The sequence below is a fragment of the Tiliqua scincoides genome, chromosome 1 (genome assembly GCF_035046505.1).
Source record: "Tiliqua scincoides isolate rTilSci1 chromosome 1, rTilSci1.hap2, whole genome shotgun sequence".
NCBI classification, from domain to species: domain Eukaryota; kingdom Metazoa; phylum Chordata; class Lepidosauria; order Squamata; family Scincidae; genus Tiliqua; species Tiliqua scincoides.
Window position 1 is genome coordinate 257,003,611 of NC_089821.1, and position 26,946 is coordinate 257,030,556.

At 43.0% G+C, this 26,946-nt stretch overlaps 1 protein-coding gene across 1 annotated transcript in view; it reads left to right on the forward strand.

Moving 5' to 3' along the window:
* Positions 1-25,950, forward strand: part of KCNH1 (potassium voltage-gated channel subfamily H member 1) — a 267,482-nt gene extending 241,532 nt beyond the window's left edge. Inside the window, exon 11 of the mRNA XM_066611753.1 lies at positions 25,111-25,950. Within this exon, the coding sequence (XP_066467850.1) occupies positions 25,111-25,950 (840 nt within the window). The remainder of the gene's footprint in view (positions 1-25,110) is intronic.
* The last annotated feature ends 996 nt before the right edge of the window (positions 25,951-26,946 follow it).

The window sequence follows — 26,946 nt, forward strand, 5'->3', positions numbered from 1 at the left end:
CTATTCTTATCCCCAGCCCCCAGGGGATAATGAGAGATGAGATGAGATGGATAAGTGTTGTTATTAACATGATCCTTTTTCTGTTCATAGTTTCCCACTGTAAAACTGAATAATGTTTTTACTCTTCAGAGAAAAATAATTATTGAATAGAGTTCACTCAGTGCACATAGGCAAGACTCATAGAAATATCTGTTGGACCTTTGACCACTGCTTCAGTGACTACACTGGCTATCCGTTCATGTTCAGTACCAATTCAAGGTGATGGTATTAACCTTTAAAACCCTTCATGGTTTGTGTCCAGGTTATCTGAGGGACCATTACACTCCAGCCCACCCTCCTAGGACCCTCCCCCCCCATGTTTAGGGCTTGTTTACGTTTCTTTGGAATATGTCACAGGAGAGAATTTGGCAAACCAAGTAAGGAAATAAGGCTCGAAAAACCCAAAGCTAAATAAAAATAATAAACACACATAGTGATAAAATCCCATTGAAGAAGTGCTCCATAAGGGAAAAAAAATTAAAATAGTAATAGAAGTCTCTCTCTCTCTCTCTCTCTCTCTCTCTCTCTCTCTCTCTCTCTCTGAAATGACATTTAGGTTTCTAAAACGCTCTGCTATGTTATTGATTTTCTTCTCATGAAAAATTGGTTTTCTGGTTCTAATTTTGATGGTGTCATGAAAAACAAATTAGATTGAAAATGTCTGTTGAGAACATTATCTTTGGTTTTTCATTAGCCTTGTTATACTTGTGTAGACTCTTGCTGTAAAAGGGAAACAGACTGTGGCCCAATGCAGACTACCCATTTATTGCATGATCAGGGTTTCATCACAGCCCATAATATGGGCAAATGTCAACTTATCTTGGTTGGCCAGATGATATGACTGCTGTCCTGTTATAGCTACCATGTGAACCATGACTTTCTGGAAGCACTCTAGGAATCTGTGGCCCATAGAGAAGCCATGCAGGCGTGTTATGGCCCAATCCAGGATTGGGCTGTCACATGCAGGGATTTACAACAGCAGAATAGAGTTTAATCTTATTAACCAAAATCATGTGTGACATATCTATTTTATATTATAGAATTTGGTTTGAATTCAGAATAGAGTTCTATAGCTAGCAGCCAATATGCATTTTACACTGAAAAGTGTTATAGGTTATTTCAATTTATTAACTTTTTTTTAAATTTCAAAGCTTTTCCCTGGAACCCTTAATCAACCTGTGAGACGGTATTTGTTCCACCACCAAATAACATATTGTTCATAAATTGCATCTAGCTTCCTCTTATTTCAGCCTACTTTAAATTTTTGTGTTTGGTGTAATTATAAAGAGATATGCATAAGAATAATATCCTTGATATTCTCACTGAGTTCCTGTTTCAGATTACACAGGCCTACAAAATTGAGGGTCAGAAAATTTTTTCCCAAACTTTATGGTGGTTTGATATGAATTTGGGGTGCCGATTCCAAAAATGGCATCTGTTTTGCCCTATTACATCTAGTTTTGGAGATATAGTATAGCCTCAGTAGTGAATGGTTCAAGCAGCTTCCTCATGAGGAAGCCATGGTGTAGGCTTCCTGTTATCCTCCTGTATTCCTCATATCCCAGGAATTGGTGTAACGTTTAAGGAAGCAAAATTTGTGTTGGCCTGTTTAATTATCAGTGTCTACAACTTAAAAGGCATTGGTATGTATCATTAGCTGGATATAGTTAATTCTGGTTAGAAACACAATTCCTCTGATGCGTTTATGTGAAACGCAATTCCTCTTATTAGTGAATTGAATGCATAGATTGATGGAGTGGGACGGTTTTTAGCATTATCTGGGAATTTTAAAGCAAATATCATAATGTACAGTATACAAAAGTATCCTGATTGCATCTTGACATTTTCATTTTTTCATGTGTCAAATGGACAGGAGAGGAAATATATTTTCATACATTGATTATGTATGAAAGAGAGACTCTTGTGGGATGATAAAGGAAGGCTGGATAACCCCAGATTTCAGACTCTTTATCCCATCATTGGGAGCTGTTTGGAGGAAGGTGGTAGTCAGCTATATGTACTGACAGAGATTAAATAAAGGAGACACACACACAGACCTCAAACAAATCAATATATATTTCCTTGGGAAGAGGAGAAATGGGAGAAAGTTGGCCTCAGGCAGACAGACAAGCCTTGAATATCTTTTTTTCTCAGCTAAACAGGGATGAAATGTGTCCAGAACTGTGGCAGATTTCCAAACTCTTGCTTGTGCACACCTGGCTGCTATCTGGTGAATTTGTTTTGTTGTCCAATCCCTGCAGAGCTTTTTTCCATAATTTCCCATCTGCAGCTAAGTAAAACAGCTGACAGCATCATTGTGTTTGCAACAGTAAATCATGTAAAATGCAGGAAAGAAACAGAACTCATGGATTTATAATGATTTCAGAAATAATTTAGATGAGTACTGAACCAGTCACGGAGGACGTGGGACTTAAGGTTGGAGGTGTTTTTCTTCTGTGACTCTTGCAATATTTAACTGCAAGAATTCTCTCAAAGCTTCATAAATCTTATATTTCTCATCGTCCTTAAGGCAGCAACTACATATTTTCCTGTTTGTAATTTAGATGTGAAGACTTTCTTTTATTCCTTTTACATGTCGTTGTTTATGTTTCTGTTCTGGTTGATCATTTTATCTGTATCCTTGCCCACAATAAAAAGGCAGATAAAACTTGGGGGGCATATACTGAATGATATTTGAAAAGTCTTTTTAGTTCACAAACACAGTTTATTTCTGCTTGATTATGAGAAAATTTCTCTTAAGATTGTAGTATATAGGCACCAGTGTGTAGAGTAGGGTTGGCAAACCTTCAGAATTAGCCTGGAGTCTCCAAGAACCATCATCATTCTCCAGGTGGTTATTTTAAAAGGGCCTCCCTGAGTGAATGACTTTCCATCATGTTGGCAAAAATCTGTCCAGCCACAGTTGGGGACACTAGGATAGGTGCTAAGAGACAATGGCCCCTATCCAGTTTGGGTCTTGCACTGCCGGAACTACAATTCCAGCAGAACAGAGTACTTTACAGTGCTACAAAAGCTGGACCACTGTTACCTGTTGCTGGTGAGAGGTGTGGCATGCACAGCAGTGGCTCCAGGAGGCTCTACAGGTGCCGGTAATTTGGTGGTGGGGATGGACCATGGATGTGGAAGGGGGAGTAATCGGATGTGTTGAGGGAGGAACTGGGCATATGTCAGGGAGGTGGGGGTAGATCCAGCTGCAATCATGCACACCGGATTCTGCCCATCCTGGCCCATGCTGGCTGTCCCAGTGCCTCCCCCCCCCACAGCATGCGATGCACGCTTTGTTGGCGTAGCTGTACTCTATAACAGGGGTCTCTAAACTTTTTGGCCAAAGGGCCGCATCAAATATGTGGAACAGTGTTGAGGGCCAGAAAAAAAATTAAATATAAAATTTAAATAAACACATTAGAGATGGAACTTAGATGAATGAATAAATGAATGGGCTCAAATGTCCAGGACTTCTCCAAGAACGAACACAGCCCAAGAAATAAAATACACACTTAAATGGACCCCCATTCCTCCACCCCACAAGTGGAACTCTGGTTGTGTTTGGTCAACTAGGCCAGTGGTTCTCAGGGGTTCAGAGTCTGGCCGTGGGCCGCATCTGGCCCCCAGGCCGGGGTTTGGAGACCCATGCTCTATAACATGGCAGGGGATGGGATTGGGCAGAAAAACTGCCAAGAAAATGAATGGTGTGACTCTGATGCATGTGAGAAAGAAAGTGTACAAGGTTGAGATTACTTTGTTAATGCATTCTGAAACAAAGGTTTGAGGAATCATGAAAATGGAACATAAAATGAATCAATTGTGTACTTAGAGGGAAGTTGAACTGTCATGCTCTGAGATTGCAGGAGCCTATGTAATCCCAATGATTAGTTATTGGACAAATGTATCATAATTAGAAGAATAGAAGAAGGGAAGCAATTTGGAAAACCAGAAGTATGGTACTGGTATGGCTGTATGGTACTGTATTGGCTGTAGTGCCAGATCCCAACCTCCATTCCTGAGCAGCGCGGAGTGACTTCAAGCCTCTCCACTCTCCTTGGGCTTGTGCCACCTCAGGATGTGCCGCAAGTCTGAGGAAACCCATAGGGGCTGCAGTGGCTTACCCAGGGGTAAAGGGAAGAGTTTGTAAGGGGAAGGAAAGGGGAAGGAAAATTCTGTCTATAATTACACATGAATCAATCAGAATAACCAGAACCAGAATCAATCAGAATATTTCTCTTATTTTTAAGTCCTCTTATCAATTGCTTTGCAGACAGCATCATCTTAAAATTCTGAAAACCTTGCTTGCATCTGAAAATAAAAAACAGGTCAACACTTTGGTAGCCTCAGTTTAGCTTCTGACCTTGTCCTGGGGCATAATTAAGTGATCTAAACTTGATTTTGACCCTGATTTGAATGTGCTTGACGCTGCCCAAAACTTCAATATTCATTTAGAAATGTGGAAGCATCCAGTGATCTTAAGGAAGCGTATATTTACTGGAATCATTGAAGTAAGCTCATTGTGCACTGTTAGAGTGGGTGCCACAAAGAGAATGTTTGAACATCTGACGTTGGTGCACTATAAGCTAGCATCTGTATACTATGTATTGGATTTCTCATTTTGTTAGTGGTTCTTGTGTGTGAGTTGACAGTGGCATCGCTAGCTTGGTGCAGGGGGAGTGGGCCACACCGGGTGACGCACCCTGGGGGTGACACGCTAAAACCGCTGCATTAGAAGCTACACTGTCATGCTGTACACCATTGGATGTGTAATGTCCAGCGGAACGCAATGCAAAAACCTAGAGTGAAATCGCTCCTTTCCTTCAAAGGTTATGGCCAAAAAACTGGAAGGCAAAAATGCATGGAGCCCTATGGAAAGTGAAAGTGAGCCATATCGTGTGTTTACTCATGAGTAGGTATACTTGCCATAGTCCTTCGGAAAAGGCAGGCTAAGAGGAATCCAATGACACCAGAATGGTCTCAATCCAATGAATGAAGCCCCAAAAAAACATCCAGGAAGGTCCCTCCCTCCCAGTCTATTGAGCCCGAAACGAAGCCACGTGGCCGTGTTTACTCGTGAGTAGGCAAACATGCCTTAGTCAGTAGGAAAGGGCAGGCTGAGAGGACTCCAAGGACATCAGAATAGTCTTGATCCAATGAATGCAGCCCCCAAAAACACCTGAGAAGGAGGTCCCCCCCTCCCAGCTGCGAGTCTATTGAGCCCTATGGAAAGCGAAGCAACCTCACAGTTGCATTTACTCACGAGTAGGCAGACGTGCCTTGGCTGGTGGTCAGACCAGGCAAAGGGGAAGGTGAGGACACCAGAATGGTCCCAATCCGATGCAGCTGGAGTGCAACAAATGCTCCAGAAGGCAGCCTCCTCCCCTCCACTAAAAAGGACAAAAAAAGAGGCTTGAACTGGTAAGGGGCATGTTTTCTATTTTGCACTTGCAAAGCCAGGTGGATCTTTGAATTGATAAGCCTGAAATAGAAGAACTTTAAACTGGGCACTGGGGAGGGCTGGAAATCTCACTGATTCTTTTTGGGGGGTTGTTCTTGCAGGCAGACTACAGAGTATGCTCCATTGACCGCTATGGGACTTACTTCAGAGTAGATTCACTTGGGGGAACAGGACTGGCTCCCTCTTATTTAATTATTTCTTTTATTTTAATTTAATTTTTTATAATTATTTATTTTAATTTGCTTGATGATGTCACTTCTGGCCATGACATCACTTCCAATGGGTCCTGGACAGATTGTCACTCTAAAAAGTGGGTCCCAGCGCTAAAAGTTTGAGAACTGCTGCAATAAGGTGTTCGTAACTTGACATGGGGTGTGTGTATGTGACTCTACAAGTTTTCAAAATCACTAAAATCAGAGTTTGGAGGAATAATACCATCATGTTATGTATCAATCAATGCGTAATTTCACACAGAATGCAATGATACAAACCACATTGAAATATCTGTGTTCTAACAAAAGGTGCAACCAAAAAACCAGTGGGGGTGGGTCGATGGTACATCACCACACCCACCACCTGGGGCATTGCCCCACCCACTGCATGGGATGATGCGCAGGCCTCCCACACCGGGTGACATGAATCCTAGTGATGCCACTGTGAGTTGCACACACAAAATGTAAATAAAATATGAACGCTAACACTTTCCACTAAACTTTGTTGGCCAAGAACCCCCTAAATGCCTACCTTAGAATCTCTGTGCATTGCAGAGGCTGTGGGGGAATGGTTTAGGTGGCGAGCTAGTCACGCCCATTAAGTCCCAATGTCCCTCTTGTAAACTGAGTGTCTGTTCAAGGAACCCCTCCCCATTTCCACTGTGGAATTGCAAGGGAAGATGGTGCTGATTGACTGTGTGTCACTGAGAATTTTTTTTTCCTGCCACTACTGTTTTTGTCATTGAGGAAAAATTCTGAGTGCTATAATGCCATTGCACAAATCTATGGAAAGGCCACACCTGGAGTATTGTATTCAGTTCTGGTCACCGCATTTCAAAAAGGCATAGTGGAAATGGAAAAGGTGCAAAAGAAAGTGACATGGGCTGCAATCCTAACCACACTTTCCTGAGAGTAAGCCCCATTGAACAAAATAGGACTTGCTTATGAGTAGACCTGGTTGGGATTGTGCCCTCAGATGATTACTGGGCTGGGGTACCTTCCTTATGAGGAAAGGCAACAGCGTTTGGGCCTCTTCAACCTAGAAAAGAGGCATCTGAGAGGGAACATGAGTGAGACATACAAAATTATGCACAGGAAGGATAGAGTGGATAGAGAGATGCTCTTTACAGTCTCACACAACACCAGAACCAGGGGACATCCACTCAAATTGAGTGTTGGGAGAGTTAGGACAGACAAAAGAAAATATTTCTTTACTCAGCGTTTGGTTGGTCTGTAGAACTCCTTGCCACAGGGTGTGTTGATGGCATCTGGCCTAGATGCCTTTAAAAGGGGATTGGACAAATTTCTGGCGGAAAAATCCATTATGAGTTAAAAGTCATGATGTGTATGTGCAACCTCCTGATTTTAGAAATGGGCTATGTCAGATGCAAGGGAGGACACCAAGATGCAGGTCTCTTGTTATCTGGTGTGCTCCCTTGGGCATTTGGTGGGGCCACTGTGAGATACAGGAAGCTGGACTAGATGGGCCTATGGCCTGATGCAGTGGGGCTGTTCTCATGTTCTTATGTTCTCCCATGTAACAGAGTCTGGAAACCACTAGTTTAAGCTAAAGAAAGTAACACTGAAAAGAACAGCAGTCCATACAGGGTTGAGTAAAGAAGTTTAGAAATGTTCTGTCGTCAGTGCTACTTTTTCAGCTTGATTCATCTTAAGTGCATCAGATAATCTTTCCTTTTCACACTCGCATCTCTTTCATCCTCAGGGGTTTGGGGAGGGGAGGGAATGCCAACCAAGAATTCTAACTTGGAATAGCTCCTGCTCCAGGCTACCTCTCCTACAATCCATTATGCGCTTACTACTTGAGGAGTCTGCTGTGTTGGAGCAGTACATAATACAGACTTTAAAGGGAACGCTATAAATAATACATATGGGGTAGCTATTTCCGACCTTATAATGGCTTCAGTCTATGACTACAATGTGGTACTTGTGCCAGGAGATTGTGTCAGAGAGTAGAGGCAAGTGAAATGATATCCCCTTGGAGAAATAAATGTTTTGTGACAGGGTGGAGCTAATGCAACCGGAGCCTAAGTGTCTTTGCACTTCCCTCCCAAATACAGTTTAATTTTAAGACTATAAAGCATGGCTATTCTTTACAACTGGCATCTGCAATTGAAAAGAGGTTCTACATAATAAAATGTGAGAAATAAATCTAGACATTTATAGCTATGGAAAGGAAGGGGGAAAAAAAGAAAAACCACCCTCAGTATAGGTCACGGATGCATACAGGATATGAAACACATAAATGAGGAAGATCCTTACATTAGGATGCAACCAAATAATGTTAGTCCTGGCTAAGTCCCATTGAAATTAATGGGATTGACATTAGTCACAACACCTAATGTGTCTCATTGGTTTCAATTATGTTTAGGCATGATTTTCCATGGATATAACCCAGTATTTTGGAAATTGCTGCTTGCCACACATAATTATTTAAAAAAGCAGTCCAGATTGTCTTGCAAAATCTACAATTGAAGTGTCCTCATGATATTCTCTCAGGCTGTCATAGTCTCAGGTAGTTAACAAGCTGAACTTCAAAACCCTCTGTCAAGCTGCTGTTGATAGGCTCGGCTCCAAGAATTATATAAGGTTGTTAACAAGCAGGACTCTGAAGGCTGTTAATAACAATCCAGGCTTCTGTAGAAAATAAGCAAACTTGAATTTCTCAATCAGAACTGCAAGCCGTCTGGCATAGTGATGAAGCTGACTGAAGCAGTGATTTTGAGCAGCAAGTTGAGGGGGAGAAGCAAACTAATAAGAGGTTCCTTGCACCTTGTGCCTGTCCACTGCTGGTTCTGACCCACTGTCCACCAAACCACTTGCTGAGAGCAAGCAGGAAGAAGGTCAGTGTAGTGGCCGTCCACCTCTTCCTCCCATAGCACAAGAACTAGCATCAGAGAAATAGTAGCTCCAAACCCACCCTGTTACCAAACCCAGTAAGAATGGTAATTCTTCTGTAATTAAAAACTCAAAAATCTTTCTGAATGCTTGTGCCATGAGCTTCCTGCTACAATCCGCTGCTGTCTCCAATCCTATCCATGAGATATGCAAGTGAACTGTGAGGGCCACTAGCTTATCTCAGATTGCTAGTGTGGCAGCAGCTTTGCCATTCTGTGGCTCACTGCTGATAGTGTGGCAGCTGGTATGCTCCGCACCAGCAGTGGCAGGCTACAGAGCAACCATTGGAGCAGGTATGGTGGCAGCAGGGACAATGGTGGACCTTCCAGTATATTCGATGGGGCAAATGCCCCAGACGCGAGCCTTTAGGACCCTGCGGAAGCCTCTCTGAGGCTCCTGAAGGGTTCGGAAACTGTGCTTCTGTTTTTCCAGAAGCACAGTTTATAGCGTCGGGAAAGTCTCAGGAAGCTTTTCCGACACAGCCTGGGGTTGCACGAGGCTCCATGAGCCTCAGGTGAGTTGGGGGATTTGTGCAGGAGGGGCGGCAACAGCCCATCATGGACTTTTGCCCCAGGGCGTGGAGCTGGGGAGTCCGCCACTGAGCAGGCATGGATCAGAACTGGAATTGGGCTGGGCTGGGGGCAACGTGTGGCAGATCTCAGCAGCAGCAGCATTGTGGGATATGGAGTCCCTGGACGAGGCCCAACATGCCCCCTTCAGCACAAGAGATTTACTCCAGCAGAATAGCTGGCATACATCTGAGTAGGCCATTGGGGATCAGGGAGCTGCAGAGAAGATAAGTCAAAAATGTACTTACTTCTCACCATCTGTCTGGGCCCCAGCTGGCCTGCATGCTTCTGCAGAGGCTGCATTAGCAGCACTGCATCATGCAGGTCGACCAAGGATAGAATTGGGACCTAATTGTGCTTCTGTACTCAGCTATTTTTACTTTAATTGGTCTATCAAAGTAACTGCACTACGTGTAACTACACACATCTCTTCTCCGGTGCTTTTTTTATCTTTTTCAAATCAAAAGTCTTCAGAGGCTGCAGATTTCAGCAGAACAGCAGCACATGAGAGAGGTAGATGCAAAGGCTGCTTACCCTTTCTCCTTCCATCAGGACTGCTTCTAGCTCCTTTGGCAAACTGTCTTCTGCATGAGTGAGGTTCTCCTAGGGTTCATGATGGGCAGATGGAATGAGAGACAAGGCAAAGGTGGAGTAATTCTCTCAGTAAGAAAGTTGCATGATCAGCACTACATTTAGGCACTGGGCACAGGGGTGGTCTCTGGAGTCATCAGTGAGTCCTTCTGCAGCTGCCCAAAGAAACAGATGTAAACCTTGCCTTTCAGCCATGTTCCCTTAAATCCCAGCCTCCAGCTCCTTTATCACCCCATGGGTTCTTTCCCCACTGGTTTCTGTGGGGTACAAAATGGTATGGCAACAAAGGCTCTTAACAATGCATTGCTTGTTTCCAGTGTAAGAAGAGCAGGCATTGCTCTCCTGACCCTGAAATGATGTTCCTTTCCAGAACTTGTTAAAGACTTGACCAGATATCACCAGACATATCTATTAGCATGCATGTGATTGTATGTATGATTTCACAAGATGGCTAGCTTATTCTATTACCTTTTTGGTTCCCACTGGCTCTGATGCCTCCCAGCCCAAGACTGTCTGTTGTTTATACCTCTTGACCCTTCATTGCTTGCCTGACAAGCTTTTTATATGCACTGTATTTGTGTTGACAAGCTGGTTTACACATGTATGTTGCCCTGGGTATCTTCCAGGAGTGTGCAAACCAGCCTAAACTTGTGTCTTTTAAATTCAGCTAATGGCAAGAGGCCACAGATCCCAGAGACCTTAGGGCAGGGCACAATTTTAGTCTGTCAGAGCAATCACTACCCTCCCCCCCCCCCCAAGCAGGCAGGCTTGGGAGAGACTTCCCTCTGTTTTGTTTCTTTGGAAAATGTCTTGACTGGCTGCATTTTGCTCATACAGCATATTTGAACCTGTGAATTTAAACCACATCCCAGGAGCTTCTTAACACAGAGTAATCAAAGGCTGTAATCCTATCCACACTTATTGAGGAGTAAGCCCCATTGACTATCATGAAACTTACTTTTGAGTAGGATGGGGAGGTGGTGGATGAATGCAGGCTATTCTGCTTGACACTTGTGTCATAGATGAGCTGCCCTTGTGGGGGAGGGTCATACTCATTCATATGTGTTCAGGATGCCTGCCACTCTGGATAGTCCCTATACCTACCTTGTTTCTTATGGGAGAATTCTCCTCTTTAAATCCAGTGAAAAGCATGGATATACACACAGCCCCCATTAACCCCTATTTGCATTATGACTTATGAAGGAAATTTATGTTGCTCTGCTGTGTCTGAGCTTTCTGGTTGCTAATCCCTAATTATAAAGGGCATCCCATATAGAATTTTAGGTTTCAAGGACCTTACAAGTTCCTGATTGACCTAGCTGTCTACCAAATTCTTGGATGAGGTAGAGCGTAGGGATGTATATTGGAGCACTGGTGGATGGCTGCAGCAAGATAAGGATGTTTTGCTGCAGCCACTGGAAGAAAGATAAGAAATTAGCAATATTGCCCGGTCTCAAGTTGGCAGAGGCACCTCTGAGGTCAAGCTCCTTTGTTTGTTCAAGAAGACTTATTTAAATTTGCTGGAGGGATGATCCAAAGTTCATACCATGGTTATTAAGTTCAGAAAGGGAATCAGCATAAAATGCAGCCGCTTCTGGATAATTCCATCCTTCTTGTGGCTTTTCATGAGGAAAGAAAAGGGTGGAAGAAAGAATAAAAGGAAAAATGATTTTTTTCCCCCTAATGCTTGGACTTCACACTCTCTTGGGACAAAAGACACATGTCTAGTGATCCAATGAGAATAGGCAAATTCTGCCACAAAATCCTGCTTGGTATATGGCATATGTAATGCGCTGCCACTCAAGGGCAATATTAGTATGTAATGTTTTAATTAGAGGAAACTGGGTATGCTACAAGGAGTTCTTTCTCTCTGAAGTATCAATTAAGAGCTCTTTATGAAGGCAAAGAAATTCAATACCAAAATATTACTTTGTGTCAAGTACACAAGTATTGGCTCTAGTGGATTGAACAGCATGCCTTGGGCAAAAAACATTAAGAAAGTCATAGAACAGGCTCCACACAGAGTGAATTGGAAATTGTTCATACATTTTGAAATGGGAAGGAGACAAGCAATATGGAACATGTCGGCTAATAATGGCAATATATCATGAAAGGCACAGTCAGGGGAAATAAGAAGGTAACATGGATTAGTTCTTCTAACTCAGAGAGCCACAGCCACTTCAGATCTGTGAAAAACAGTGTTAAAGTTTTCTAGACAAGGAGAATTTATCTGTGGAACCAACTGGGCGCAGCTTCACATGTGGCAGAACAACCAAAGTCAACTATGACACTTCTTGACCTTGAAAAGTCAATCCCGGCACAAAGAACACACCTACATTGACACTTCCATTGCTCCCTGTTTGTGTGCACAGAATTGCATTCATCAACATTTCAGTTTAATCTGCCCTTTACTAGTGATTTTTATTCTGGTTTTTTATCTTGTTTGGTAATGGGAAGTCTGCAAATAAGATAATAAAAATGCAGATGAATTACAGCATATGAAGTGAGACTAATTGTGTTTGGGGTGTATCTTAAGCATTCCTGTCTGGTAGCAGTAACAAAATGTGGGAGGGGAAAGCTTTTGAAATGCAATGGACATACGATCCCTGTTACATGTTGCTGTTTGAATTATGCAGAATATCATATCTATCTGTACGTTAAAAAGAACACATTGCAAATGATATTGTAGCATACTAGAAAAGGTACCGAGAAACCAAAAAGAACTCTGTTTCCACAAGGAAAAACTGAAGCACGAGTTTGTTTTCTTAAGAAAAATGCAGTTAAGAGAGAAGTTTGTAAAAGTGTGGGTGAAAAGCCGCCCTGGGTCCCGTTAGGGAGAAGGGTGGGATAAAAATAAAGTTTTATTATTATTATTATTATTATTATTATTATTGTATGAAAAAAATAGACTGAAATTATTCACTGGCTCTGTCCATAGTAGAACTACTCAGTGCAATCGATTAGAAGGTGGTTCAGAACAGATAAAAGGGAGTCCTATTTCATTCAGCAGAAAATTAACTTAGACTTCACTTTCACAAGATGTGATGATCATCACTCTAATTTTATGATTTGGAAAAGGCTTAGGGCCTTATCCTATCCAACTTTACAGCACTGATGCAGCCACAATGCAGCTCCAATGTAGGGGAACGAATGTTCCCTTACCTTGAGGAGTCCTCCATTTGTGCCTCCCCCTCACCACAAGATGCAGCACACGGCCTGTTGGCACACCAGTTTCGGTGATGGAAAGTTGGATAGGACTGGGCTCCTAGAAGACTTTGTGGAAGTTATATCCATCAACTGTGGTTAGCCATGATAGTTAACAGAACTTTTGCCTAGAGCAGTGTTTCTCAAACTTTGAGCTTTATTCCCTCAGTCAGTCTTTGTGGGGGAGGGCTAAGGGGGGAGGGGGTGCTTTCCACTTACTTTATGTAGATAGGGCTGCTAGAGGCTGCAGGAGGTGCGGGGAGCCCCCCACAGCCCTCCGCAGCACTCCCCAAGGCTTTGAATCATCAGTAAAAGTGGGCACAAAGCACCTCCTGCAAAACGGAAGTGCTCTGCGCCTCCTTTTACTGACAATTCCAAGTTTCGGGGAGTGCTGTACAGGGCTGCTCAGGGCTCCCCGCACCTCTTGCAGCCTCCAGCAGCCCTACCTGGATAAAGTAAGTGGAAAGTACCCCCCTTGCCCCCCATATGGAAGTGATCCTGGGGATTGCTTCCCTGCCTCTCCCCTTTCTCGCCCCTTTCATGGATTTACCAGAAGCATCTGATTGGCCTTGTTTGGAAACAGGATGCTGGAGTAAGCTATTTGCTTATTCTTAGAACCAGTCCTCATACAGATCTGTGAAGAGGTAGGTTCAAAAAACACTGAAAACATTTCTGCATGAAGTCTGGTCAAGTTTAATGCCATGATAGTGGCTTTGCATATTAGAGGGCACTCTAAAAGTTTGAAATGGATTCCTCCTTGAATGGGATGAATTTGCCCTGTTTGCATAAGTGGATGTTCACTACTGAAGTGGATTTTGCTGTCCCTCTTCCTTATGTACGCAATGACAAAGTATTGCATATAAGCACATGCTTAATTTTGCCACACAGTGAACCTTTAGTTCCTTTTAGCACTTTTTCAGCACCTAGATATGGGGCAACTAAAACTATACCTGCCTTGTCTGGAACTCTCAGACTATACTTAAGATGCAAAATGTGAAGTTCAAGGTTGGTTGAAAGCCTTCCAGTCTACCCTCTGCTATGTGTATAGTGTGCAAAATGAAGCAAGAGTATTGCAGATCTGGTCAAGGGCATGCTGCTCTCAAATAAAGAATGAAGAAAACTAAAGCAGTTAAATTTCACCTGTGCCATATATTACCATAGATATAGTAGGTAAAATTTTTTGCCAAGTAATCAAGCTCCAATTATCACTTCCCCTTATCTCCAGGTCAATCAGAGGGCAGAGCTTTTCAACTCTGAAAATTTTCTTTCTTGCTCAAGCTGGTCATTAGAAGCAGTGCAGAAATTAGTTTCTATAGTAACTTCCGCTGGGAAATTCCAGCCAAAATTAAGCTTTTATTCTCCTCTGTTTCATTTTGCAAATGCTGTTGCAGCCTGGTTCTGTTTTGCTAAATGTAAGTCTGTAGCAGAGATCTGTTGTTTTTTTTTCAGCACTAGGATGGGATCCTCCTTTCCATGTGAAGCAGAGTCCCAGGCTACAATTCAATGCACCATTACTTAAGAATAACACCCATGGAAAGCAGTGGTTCTACTTCTGAGTAAAAAGGGTTGCAAATATATGCAGCTGCATCTCTCTGCTGTGAATTGAATTGCACACTCTCAGTTATGTGTTATGGGTTGTATGTTGTATGTAGAGCTTCTGGCTTAACACACCAGACACCTTAAAGGTGGATTTGATTTATGGTTCTCCTGCAGTGGTTCCCAATCTTTTTCACTTGCATATCCCTTGGCAGCCCATTTTCATAAACTGTACCTTTCATATTAGCAAAACATTTGTAATTAATAATACAAGCCCTCATCTCCTCTATATGAAAGCCCAGACTACTTGTATTTATCACAGTGTTTTCTCTTTTTATCTGTCTGAAGAACAGAAGACTCTGCCTTTGCACTGTTTTGCACCACAAGTGTGCTGAGAAATTCTGGGTGATAGATCATTTTCCATATTATTGTTGCAATGCAGTGCTGCTTGGGAAGCACCCAGGGTTTAGAAACTTGGTGCCTGAGGGAGAGTGCTAAAAGCAGAAGCACTCTGAGGGTTTGAAAGTTAGAACTGGAGCAACAGAAAGTCAAAGCAATGAGAGAGACAGCAGACATTCAGAGGGTTGATGCAGGGAGAGCTAAGCCGGAAGTAGGACTATATGAGATTGAGAGAGAAGTCCGTCCTCCTGGCTAGCTTCCTCAGACTTTTATTCATTCTCAAAGCACATGATGACACTAAGGAAAATTACTGAAGGTTGCTGAAATCTGCACTGCTAAGAAACCTGCTGGCTCTGGCTTGACCGCAATACACATTCCTAGATATGTACTTCTTCATAACATCCTCTGTTCACAGGCTCTGGGCGAAGACTCAGCAACTGGCCCACTCTGGTGTGCCTGAGTGGGGGGGGGGAACCAGCAAATTTGCCTGCCGGTTGCCATGTTACCAAGGCTAAACCCAGCACCTGTGTAGATAACCACTACATATTATGTTTCAACTTTTTTACTGTGCTGGTTTTCAATCACTGGTTCATAGATGAATTGATGACCAAAAACTAGCTATTGGTGGAGCTTTCGCAGGCAACTAGCTACCTTCCTTCCTGCCTTGCTGGCCCTGCAAAGCATTCTGGAGCACAACCTGCCTTTTTCTGCCATTATGCCATTCTTTTTCAAGTACCCGTAAAGGTTCTGTTGAGTGCCCTTGGAAGTACATGAATTCCAGGTTGGGAACCACTGTTCTACTGGTATGTTGTTTACAGTGCATGGATAGTGTTTACAAAAAGGTGGTGACCAGAATTTTAAAAGAATAAAAATGTATTTTATGATCTTTTACTATGTCTTTAATAAATTAGAGACTGTACAGTTCTTAGGTAACAATTAGTGGTAGGTTATTTTTCAGGATCTGGCCTTGGGTAAAAACAGTCAAAACTATAGTCAGACACCCCCCAAAGTTTAACTCCCGACTTATCCAAGGGTCATAGAAAAGACCATGATTTTTTTTGGCTCAGAACCTGCCCTCGATTTATCTGTGAGATCGACTTATAGGCGAGTTTCTGCGTTAAGTCCTGTACTCATCATCTGTGGGCTATGTCAGAATGCCAGATTCAAGGGAGGGCACCAGGATGCAGGTCTCTTGTTGTCTTGTGTGCTCCCTGGGGCATTTGGTGAGCCACTGTGAGATACAGGAAGCTGGACTAGATGGGCCTATGGCCTGATCCAGCGGGGCTGTTCTTATGTTCTTATCTCTCTTTGAAAGAATGATTTTGCTCTAGCCAGTCAATACAGTTGACTTCAGGAAGTTTAGGAGTATCTACTTCACAGTGCTAACTTAATGACTTCTCTGTCAATTAGGAAAATAATCTCCCCTCTTCTCATTCAGGAAGCAAACATAAACTCATAAAGAGATTCACCAAACTAACAAAAGATATTTCCAAACCCGTACAAAGGTCCTAAGTTTCTTCAGCTTTGTGTGGTTACCATCAGCACTATCTGGTCCTCCTCCTCCACTCCTGGCAATGATTTCTATCATTTTAGTATTCTTTTGGAGGACCAAAAGTTAAATAATTTTGATCTGTTGGCACATGTATTCTCTCTGTTGGCCACCTTCTCCCCAATGCATACTGGAAGTAGAACATGGCTGAAGAAGGGTACAAATATATATACTATATGGTGTTTGAGGTTGCTATGCAAAGTGGACACTGCAGAATGTATCTTCATACTTTGCAACTTTAGATATTATTATTCTTTAAACCAATTGTAGGATCTTTCATACTATGTAGAAATTGTCTAGACAAGGAGTGGCCAAACTTACTTAACATAGGAGCCACATATGACAAACTTGTCTGAGACCACAATATCTGTCTGAGACCACAATATGTCTGAGACCACAATATCTAACAAACATCTAAATTCTTTAATGTTAATGGTGAGTAAGTATATTTAACTTACATTTTAATCCAGTGGACTCTTGGTTTTTACCCAGTAAATAATTATAAACTTGAACATTTATTAACCTTTTATACTAACTACGATGCAAAAAGGAGCTCAGCCAACATATTTCCGCAGGCCACACATTATGTGTCAAAGAGTCACATGTGGCTCACAAGCCACAGTTCGGCCACCCTGGTCTAGACTGCGCATAGTCATACAAGATGTTCATTCCTTTATGGAGCAATGATGTCAGTTTAGCTCATGAACAAGATAATGTGCAATGTGAGAAAATCCTCTGAGATATTTCGCTAGTTTTATAAATATCTTTTGGCTTCCCTTGAACTTCCTCAGATACTTTGCTTCAGCCCAAAGACTTCAAATTCTCTTTGAACTTCACTTGAGGCTGAATTGCAATGCCAGCTCTAATATGCATATCTGATAGTTCATTAAAGTGTGATGTGGAGAAATCAGAATCAAGCACTCGCATTCACAAATATACGAGACAAGTACAAAACAGTAAACATTGACTGGAAAAGACTTACAGGAGGCTTATATGCCTGAAATATTTCTTGATCTCTCACTTACTTGTGATTGTGTCTGATCTTACTTATTTTTGCCTGCAATGATTCTTGATCTCTTATTTATTGCCACTCCCTGCACAGACAGGGTAATGTAAAACAAAACCTAAGTCAAACTTGTTTTGCATCAGGCATCCATTGCAAAATTTTAATTAAGAGAGCTGAAATGAAAATTACCTCCTCTGTTCAGTCCCTGCCTTCTTTCAAGTGTGCTTGTATCCTTCTTCTTGCAACATCAAACTGTTCACCCACAACAGCAATTTGCATCTTTTGATTAGTAAACTCTTAAATCATTCCCTTGAAGAATACAAACATGAGATCGGAAAATTCATAATCCAGAAAGATATGATGTAAAATCTCTCTAATTAACAATCTGCTTTACAGAATCTCCCCTGCACTTGGCCCTTTGAAAGTCTTACTCCTTTAAATTATTCTGTGCATCCTCCCTTGCTTACCCCTGTAACTTTCTTCCAAAACACTGATGAGCTGCTTTCCCCCCCCCCTTTCTTCAAAACTGCTTTTTCTGTGTAGTCTTAACCCTGTACATGTGATCCTGAAGATGTTTTACTCTGAAGTAAATCCCTTCAGAGCAAATACTTTTACACTCCCTAGACCAGGGGTGTTCAAAGTTTTTGGCAGGAGGGCCACATCATCTGTGTTGGGGGCTGGGGGGAAAAAAGAATTAATTTACATTTAAAATTTGAATACATTTACATAAGTATACATAAATGAATATATTAAAGATGAACTTATATGAATGAATGAATGTCTTACAATAGCTCAAAGCCTATAAAAGACCTTGCACAAAGTAAGGCTGGCCTTTCCTTTGCTGCCGCTACTGCATCACGTATGTGAAACAGCAAGCAGTAGAGAAAGCCCTCATCCCACAGCTCACACGATAGGTCAAACAGTCACGCTGAGAGTGGTTGCATTGGGCCAGTGTGGGCTCCAACAAATCTCCAGAGACTCATTGGAGACTGGAGGCTCCCTGAGGGCCACATTGAGAGGCCTTGAGGGCCGCATGTGGCCCCAGGGCCGGAATTTGGGCACCCCTGCCCTAGACAGTAGGTTTAGAATTGCATCCTTATTCTGCAGTGCTTACTGAAATGAGTCCCTTAAGTCTTCTTTGTGTTACTTTCTCTCCCACCTTCCTTACATCCTTTTGATGCCTCCCCTGCTGTTGATTTTGCCCTGGGGAGCTTACAGACCTGTCTTTTTTGCTACTCCATGATACACCATGCATATTGATGGTGTTATGAAGTAGTAGAGCACAGCATCAGTGGAACACAACTGCAGAACTCAGTTTAAAAGATGACTGGACAGAACCCTGTTATTATAGATGCTGCCTAAGTGAATGCTAACCCACCCCCCACAGCATGAACCATTGGACCCAAAGAGGTTCTTGGATAGTCCATGGCAGAAAACCCAGGGAATAAGGAAATTGACATGAGTGTTGCTTCCTAACATGCTCTTATTCTGTGGTAAATTCCCATTACCATGTGGATATCTGCATGTGTGGATAACCACACCACTGGTTCTAATTTTATACCCTGCCTAATCCTCCAGTTTGACTCCCTGTTGTCCACCTAAGGATAATTCACATTCAGGAACAAAATATAGGCATTGTATTTATTAGATACATTGCATTTCCAGTTAGTAGGTGGTGTTATGCTGTTTCCTTACTGTTTTGCTAGTGTGTTCTGCATGTCACAATTTTGTTATTCCAGAAGATTCTGAAAGTTTGACCAAACTCTAATGTGCTACTAGTGTGACTTGGAGTGATTTAATAAAGCTTGTTTTTCTCAAAATGGATTTTAGTATGATAATATTCAACACAGGCAGTTTTAATAAAGTGCATTCTCATCAAGTACCTTTACATCATTTTTGGTATTTAATTACTACAGTGATATACAAGTCGAACCTTGTTATACACCAATTTTTTTTTATACAGTGTATACGGATTTGACTCAACACGAATGGCCACTGCAAATGAGAAGGAATGTACCGATCCCTGAAGTAGGGAAAAAATGCATCCCTTTAAAATCACAGTTTAAAAAAAACTGCTTTTACAACACAACAGTATTGCGATCATTCCATTCTTCAGCTGATCCAGGCAAAGGCAGGGGAGGGGGCCCTTTACATTTCTAGTTGCTGACTGCTTCTCTACAACAGTAAGAAAAACTGTTTTTAAATCACAATTCTAAAGGGACATACTTTTTTAAAACTGCTTTTATTTAACACATTTTATGGTATCAGCAGGGAGTCCCAGAATCAAACCCCTGCGGATATCAAGGCAAGACTTTATTCCACTATGAGCAATGGATGGGCAAGAAACCTGGAAGTGGGTCTTTAAATCTACTTTTCCACTGTTTTTTCATCCACTGAATTTTTTTATCCACTAGTGGTTCTGGAATGGAACCCCAGTGGATAATGAGGAACAACCTGTACTATTAATTATGGTCCACACATGTCCTATTACCACCATCCTCACACTGTAGGTTCTGTGAAATTGTGAAATTTGTTGGAAAGTGCAAGAGTTAATCTCTACTGTTAACCCTGGCTATTGGTTTCAGTGTTGGTAAAGAGTAATTCTTCCAAAAGGCCTATGATGGCTGTGTCTTTAAAGTGCAATGCTGGTGGTAGCATCCCAGTGGGCTATAGGTATGCATCCTGATCCAGCTGATATTATTTGCATTTAATAAGTTCCATTGATTTCATTGGGAGTTTAGCTTAAGGATATTGGCTGGAAAGTCTACTAAATTATAATGAAGTCAATTTTATCCTGTCTGCATAGTGGAGGAAAAGAACATACTTGTATCCCAGTTGCACATACAAAGTCAACCTGTACTTCCTTCAGAACCTGTACGGAATCTTATACAATTGCTAGTTTATTCTTGATTCATGAAGATAAAGCATGCAAAAAAAGTCTCACATTTCCTACTTGGCAGCTCTTGAATTATTTTCTCACCGCCAAGTTCCTCTACTTCTTTAAAGAGCTAAAATTAACAAAGCTATTTGTTTGCATGCCTGCCCAGCATTGAGAAGCATATCAAGTAGATTTAGTATCAGCAGGGGAGACATAAAGTAATATTTTGTATGCTGTTATAATTATTTTACTATAGATCCCTTTGGTATCCTGGCATATTTTTTATTTGTTCAGCTTGTTTGTTTTTTAATTTACAATGTGAAGGTTATTTCCTACTAGATTACTCTTATTATGGAAAGTTAATCATAACATGTAGAGCCATCAGATGCCCAGTTATAACTGGCAATACCATTTGCTAATTCTGGGTAGTTGCTTTAAAAGGTGCTGATCATCCTCATCCACAGATCAAAGGAACTTCTTCATTTAGCACTGCCTTGGTTCATGTGCTACTGGAATAAACTGGAGACTTAGGAAGAAGAGTTCTCTGACCAAAGGTCATTCTAGGCCAGCATCTTGTTTCCAACAGTGGCCAACCAGATGCTTCTAGGACAGTGGTTCTGAAACTGGTGGGTCATGACCCACCAACTAGGGAAGCATATGTCCCTGTCCCTTTAAGGGGCAGGGAAGGGGGAAGGCAGCAATGTGATCCCCAGGATCATGCTGCTACTAGGGAAGGGGGGATTTTTAACTTACCTGAAGCAGAGCCAGCCTCTCGAGGCTCTGCAGGGTTGGTTTTAGATCGAAAACAGGAAGTAGTTTTCTATTGCGGTTTTCTATTTGTCAAGAAATTTTGATTTGTTCAGAAATTTGTTGAGAAGCACCTGCAGGGCTCCTTGTACTCCCCCCCCCCCAGAGGCTGGCACTCCCTCACGTAAGTTTAAAAATCCTTCCCCACCCTCCTGCAGCAGTGTGATCCTGGGGATCACATTGCTGCCATAGCCCCCCACACATACTTGCCGTGCTCCCAACTTCCTTGCAGGAGTTTAGCAAGCACTAAATCCAGGAGGACCACTGATGTTTCCAGCAGGCAGTAGTCCAACAATCAGTAGTTTGGGAGAAATTTCTCTCCCTTTTAAAGCTTATAAGATTGTGGCCATCACCACTTCTTGTGGCAGCAAATGCTATCGAGAAATGATGGTATATGGGATCTGGTCTGGGACCCCACTCACCTGGGTCCCTGACCAGCTGGCTCTTCCATGGGGGCGATAGCAGCAACATGTGGCCTTTCCACTGTGCCTGTGATATCTGGCCAGTGATCACTGTGCCAGTGATATCATACAAAGCGCCCTGATATCTGGGGCGAGGAGAGCAGAGCCACCATCAGCAGGCTCCAGAGAAGCAGAAGCAGTGAATACTTGCAGGATTGGGGACCTGGGAGGGTGTTAGGGTAGCTTATACCAACAGGCCAGGAAGAAGGGATGGAAATGCTCCATATAACCCCATGAGGACAGTCGGGAAGAGGCTGGCTAACAGGTAAGATGCTCTCAGCTAAACAAAGCTGCTGGCAGGGAGAAGGACCTGTAAGTGTTGGAACCCCCTACCCCAGCCTCTCTCTGAGGCTACTGGATCCCTAGACCGACTGGGAAGCTGGAGGGAGCCCAACTACAACTTTTTCCAGCTCCCTGACAACCTTTTGCAATGCCCAATATTGGTTGCCCTGGGGGGACTGTCCTTCCCCCAGCAGCACAGACATATGGATTGTGTGTAGTTTTTTTGGTCTGTTCAGAGAAAGTAGATCTTCACAAACACATAACTGGAAGAAAGTTGAGGCTGGTCTTAGTGACCCATGTAATTGGTGCTTGCAAATATTATAGTTGTAATAATACATCCAAGCTCAGGGAGCTGTTTTTTGATTGCAGCCATCCATGTTTCAAGTACATAATGTAGCCTGAGAGGTGTAAATGTAGCAGGAACCTTGTGAGGAGTAGATTGTGAAGGAGTCAGTACCTAACAAGGCATAGCTCTGGTGGATGAACAATTTTTTTTGGATCTATTCAGCCTTGCACTCCCAAATCTTGCGCCAGGTCTGGCAATGTAAGGAAGGGAATGTGTTTTCCATGTGCTAGATATTTGCAGAAGACATAAAGAGCACTTTGCTGTTTCTGCCTTCTCTTCCCCTGTGGGAAGGAAACAAAATTGCTTCTGTTTCCTCCCCCCCCCCCCCAAAAAAAACCACTTAGGGAGGAGAAGGAAGATTATTTTCCTCCCTTTCCAATTAACTAGACAGATCCTAAAGTTCCTCTTCCTTTCCAGCTGGACCCAGGGTTTCATAAATGCACAGTTCAATCTTATTGGGCTAGTTACAACAGCAAAACAGAGTTCTGCTGTCATAATAGGCCATATGGCAGGCAGTAAGCCACTGCCGCAGCTAGCAATCTGCTCTGGAACAGGTAAACTGGCACAGGGATGGTGGTTTGTGGGCAAGAAGCGGATGGGACCAGGCATTCCAGGGGATGAACTGGGTGGGTGGGGAGGAGGTGGGAGAGTGTGGATCCTGAGGCAACGGTGCATGCTGAATCCTATCTCTTATGAAAACTTCCCCCTTTCCTTTTCCTTCTTTGGACATATGCTACCAAAATAGGTGGTATATGTCTGAGGAGACCTATAGGCAACCCCAGGGCTTATGCAGAGCTAAGTTAAAAAAAAAAAATATTTCCCATTTGCTTTCGGGTTGCCCCATCATAGAATGCATTGCCCACCTTTTTGGTACAGCTGCAGGGGGCTGGATTGGGGCCTCACCCGCTTGTCAGTGGCAAGCATGCATGCCCTGCTTTGTGAGTGCCTCTGTTCTTGCAGCAAAAGCACTGTGGAAGAAAAACTACCCATCATGTTCTCCAAGGAAGAACCTGCAGAAGGAAGGGCAGCTTCTCTCCTTTTGCTGAAAATCCTTCAGGTTCTCTCCTAAGAAAGGAGAGCTTTTTTCCTCATACAGGTGTGTCTTTGGCTGGAAGTTCAGGGGCAGTTGCTAGCCAGAGAAGGGGCTTGTGCTCTTGGTGAACAGATGAATGAATTTCTGGCAAATGCCATCTGCCTATCTAGAAAATGGTACTTTTTCAATAACTGACATTCTCAAAGAAGCACACAAAAACAAACAAGAAAATCAAATTGGTTTAAAAAAACAACAACAACCTAAACTACAGACAGTGCTTGCTGCATCATTCCACAGGGATCTTTGGAATATCCTTGCATTGATTACATAAAAAAGTAGAACTAATGTTTCCATTGTGCCTGTTCAAATGCAAATCTGAATACACAGGGAGGTTTTCTTGTGATTTTCAAAATAAATAGAACAGCATTGCAAAGGATTTTTTTAAAAACCCACTTGAATTCTTCACAATCTGTCCCCCTTCCCTTGCAACCTGCAAGCCTTTCAGTAGAGCACTGGGATGTGGGAAGCTGTCAGGTGGCCAAATATCTCCTCCATCCTGCTCTCACCCAGGAAGTATACAGGCTTCCAAACTGAGGTTGGTGTTCAGGGAAGCTGGCAGAAACCAAGCTGTTTTTTTCAGTGCTTCCTGAGATTAACACCCCTACAATCTGAACACTCAGGCTCAGGAGGCTGGTAGTAAGCAGATTTTCATATATATTTAAGTCCTTTGTCTCTCTCTCCAAAGCCCCATTATTGACTATGTATAAATGAAGGAGGTAGACTAAGTGATTACGGGTGCAATCCTAGCCCCTTAGTTCTTTCCAGTACTGGCATAGCAGTGCCAATGGGACGTATGCTGCATCCTACAGTTGGGTGTCACTCACGGAGGCCTCCTCAAAGTAAGGGAATGTTTGTTCCCTGACCTCAGAGCTGCATTGCCCTTATGTCAGTACTGGAAAGCACTGACATAAGAAGTTAGGATTGCGTCCTAAGTGAGGTGAAGGCATCCTGGCTGGCCAGGTCATGCAGAGTGAGCCCTGTTGTGGTAGGAGCGTACAGAGCTGCCCCTTGGGGAGTGGCCATAACTCAGAGCACTTGCTTTGTGTGCAGAAGATCCCATGTTTAGTCCCTGGCATTTTTAGTCAAAAGGCTCAGGTGTGAAAGACAGGATTGTGTTGGATTAGATGGACCAGTGGTCTGAGTTGGTATTCCACAGCTTCATATGTTCAGTGCAAGCACCCCAATGCAGTAGCTTTTATTGTTCTGCATAGTGATTTTATTATTTTCAAGTCCGGCTCATCCATGAGGCCAACCAAAGTGGTTGCCTCAAGCAGCAGATTGGTGGGGTTCTGCATCTCTGCCTACCTGCTTGCCTCCACTGCACTCCCTTTTCTTATACTCTTTGGACTGGAAAAGGAAGAGGAGGGGAACAGGAAATGTGGAGGGGAGGGGAGTGCTGTGCTAGAACATTAGAGAGTAGGGGAAGCAGTGGCTGGCATGTCATTGGGAAGGGGGGCAGCATTTAGCATGCCACCTCAGGTGCCAGGAGGTCCTGGGCCAGTCTTGATTACACCACAATACTGTGGCCAGAGATGTGTCATATATTCTTTACATGTGAAATGTTTGACTCTTCTGAGTAATCTGAAAATCTGATTCAAGCCAAGTATCAGCTCTCTCAGCTATCATAATCATATGTGTCTTGAACCATTGGGTACAAAGAATTTTGCTTCAAAGATCAGGAAAAGGTTCTGTAACCTTTCCCTTTCAACTCGGGTTCCGTAAGCTACTAACACTTTGTGTGATGTTTCTCCTCTGCAGATAGTTTTCCGGAAGATCAGTGATGTCAAACGAGAAGAAGAGGAGAGGATGAAAAGGAAGAATGAGGCACCTCTAGTCCTGCCACCTGATCACCCTGTCCGTAGGCTTTTTCAAAGATTTAGGCAGCAGAAGGAGGCCCGACTGGCAGCAGAAAGAGGCCGAGATGACCTGGATGTGGAGAAAGGCAATGCTTTTGGAGATCATTCTGCACGCACGGTTGTTAAAGCCAGCATTGTCACTGTCAGAGAGAGCCCCGCCACGCCCATTGCTTATCAGTCTGCTTCAACATCCGGTGTGTCTGACAATGCAAAATTGCAAGCCCCTGTTTCAGACTATGCTGGGGGGAAAGGGGTAGGGGATCTTCCAAAGCGTAAAGGCTGGGCAAAATTCAAAGATGCCTGTGGAAAGGGAGAAGACTGGAACAAAGTATCCAAAGCAGAATCCATGGAAACGTTGCCTGAGCGAACGAAAGCAGCAGGAGAAGCCACGCTGAAGAAGACGGACTCTTGTGACAGTGGCATCACGAAAAGTGACTTGCGTCTGGACAATGTCGGGGAGGCAAGGAGTCCCCAGGACCGCAGTCCCGTCCTCGCAGAGGTCAAACATTCTTTCTACCCTATTCCTGAGCAGACTCTCCAGGCAACAATGCTGGAAGTGAAGCACGAGCTGAAAGAGGACATCAAAGCTTTAAATACAAAAATGACCAATATAGAAAATCAGCTTGCTGAGATACTAAGGATATTAGCCTCTAGAAGACGCTCTCAGTCACCACAGGAGTTGTATGAAATATCAAGACCCCAGTCGCCAGAATCAGAAAAAGACATTTTTGGAGCAAGCTGAGATGTTTGTTTAGTGTGGAAATGGAACCCAGTAACCCACAAACACAAACACCACGTTACATTTTTTAAAAGCAAAACATTTAATCTTTCCTTGACGAACACCATTGAGGGGCCAGTAAGCATGTCCCCTCTCTCTAAATGGTACAGTAACAGGAATTGCAACCTCATGTCAAGATGGCAGCTGACTCTGAAGTTGTTTTGACAGCAAGGGTACAGTTTATAGCATTTTTCCTACTTCTTTGTTGTTGGCACATCTCTTTCCACTTAAGATAATTGTTTTAAAAATTATTCCTGGAAAAGAGGAGTACAGATGTTAGGCCCAGTTCATATACTGATCTTGGTGGTGGAGCCTCATTGTATGATGTGATGTGGATGTAGGCAGATGCTCTCCTCTTCATGTGCATGTGATGCATGGGGCTATAGAAACAAAGGCTCAGATTGTACAGTTCCCCTTTGGAGGAGGAAGACTCCTGTAGCTCAGTGTTTCTCAACCAGTGGTACAGGTACCACCAGTGATACTTGAGGTGGTGTCTGGTGGTACTTGCAGGACCTCTGGACCCCTGGCAGTGGGACCAGGAACACAACGCAACAAACAGTGGTAGAAGGCCCAGCTTAGTGGGCAGAGCTCCAAAGCATGCTTTTCTGCATTCAGAAAAACCCTCTTGTCCACCCCGAACCTCTTACTGGTGTTTAGTGTATATGGTCTCCCAATCTGGAAGTAACTGGTGATGATGTCATTGCCAGTTACTTCCAGTGATACTTCGAATAGGTGGACCTTGTGATGTGGTACGGCAGAGGACGAACGTTGAGAAACACTGCTGTAGCTCATTTATAGAAGTGGCCCTACGTATAAATCTCTCATGTCAGATGTTACTGTGTGTAATGGAGGGTGGGTGAACTCCTGCACGTTGAGCATGAAAAGATTATCAATAGCCTACCACATGTATCTATTCTGGGTCTCACAGTTCTCCACAAGCTTTGTATTTTGATCATGCTT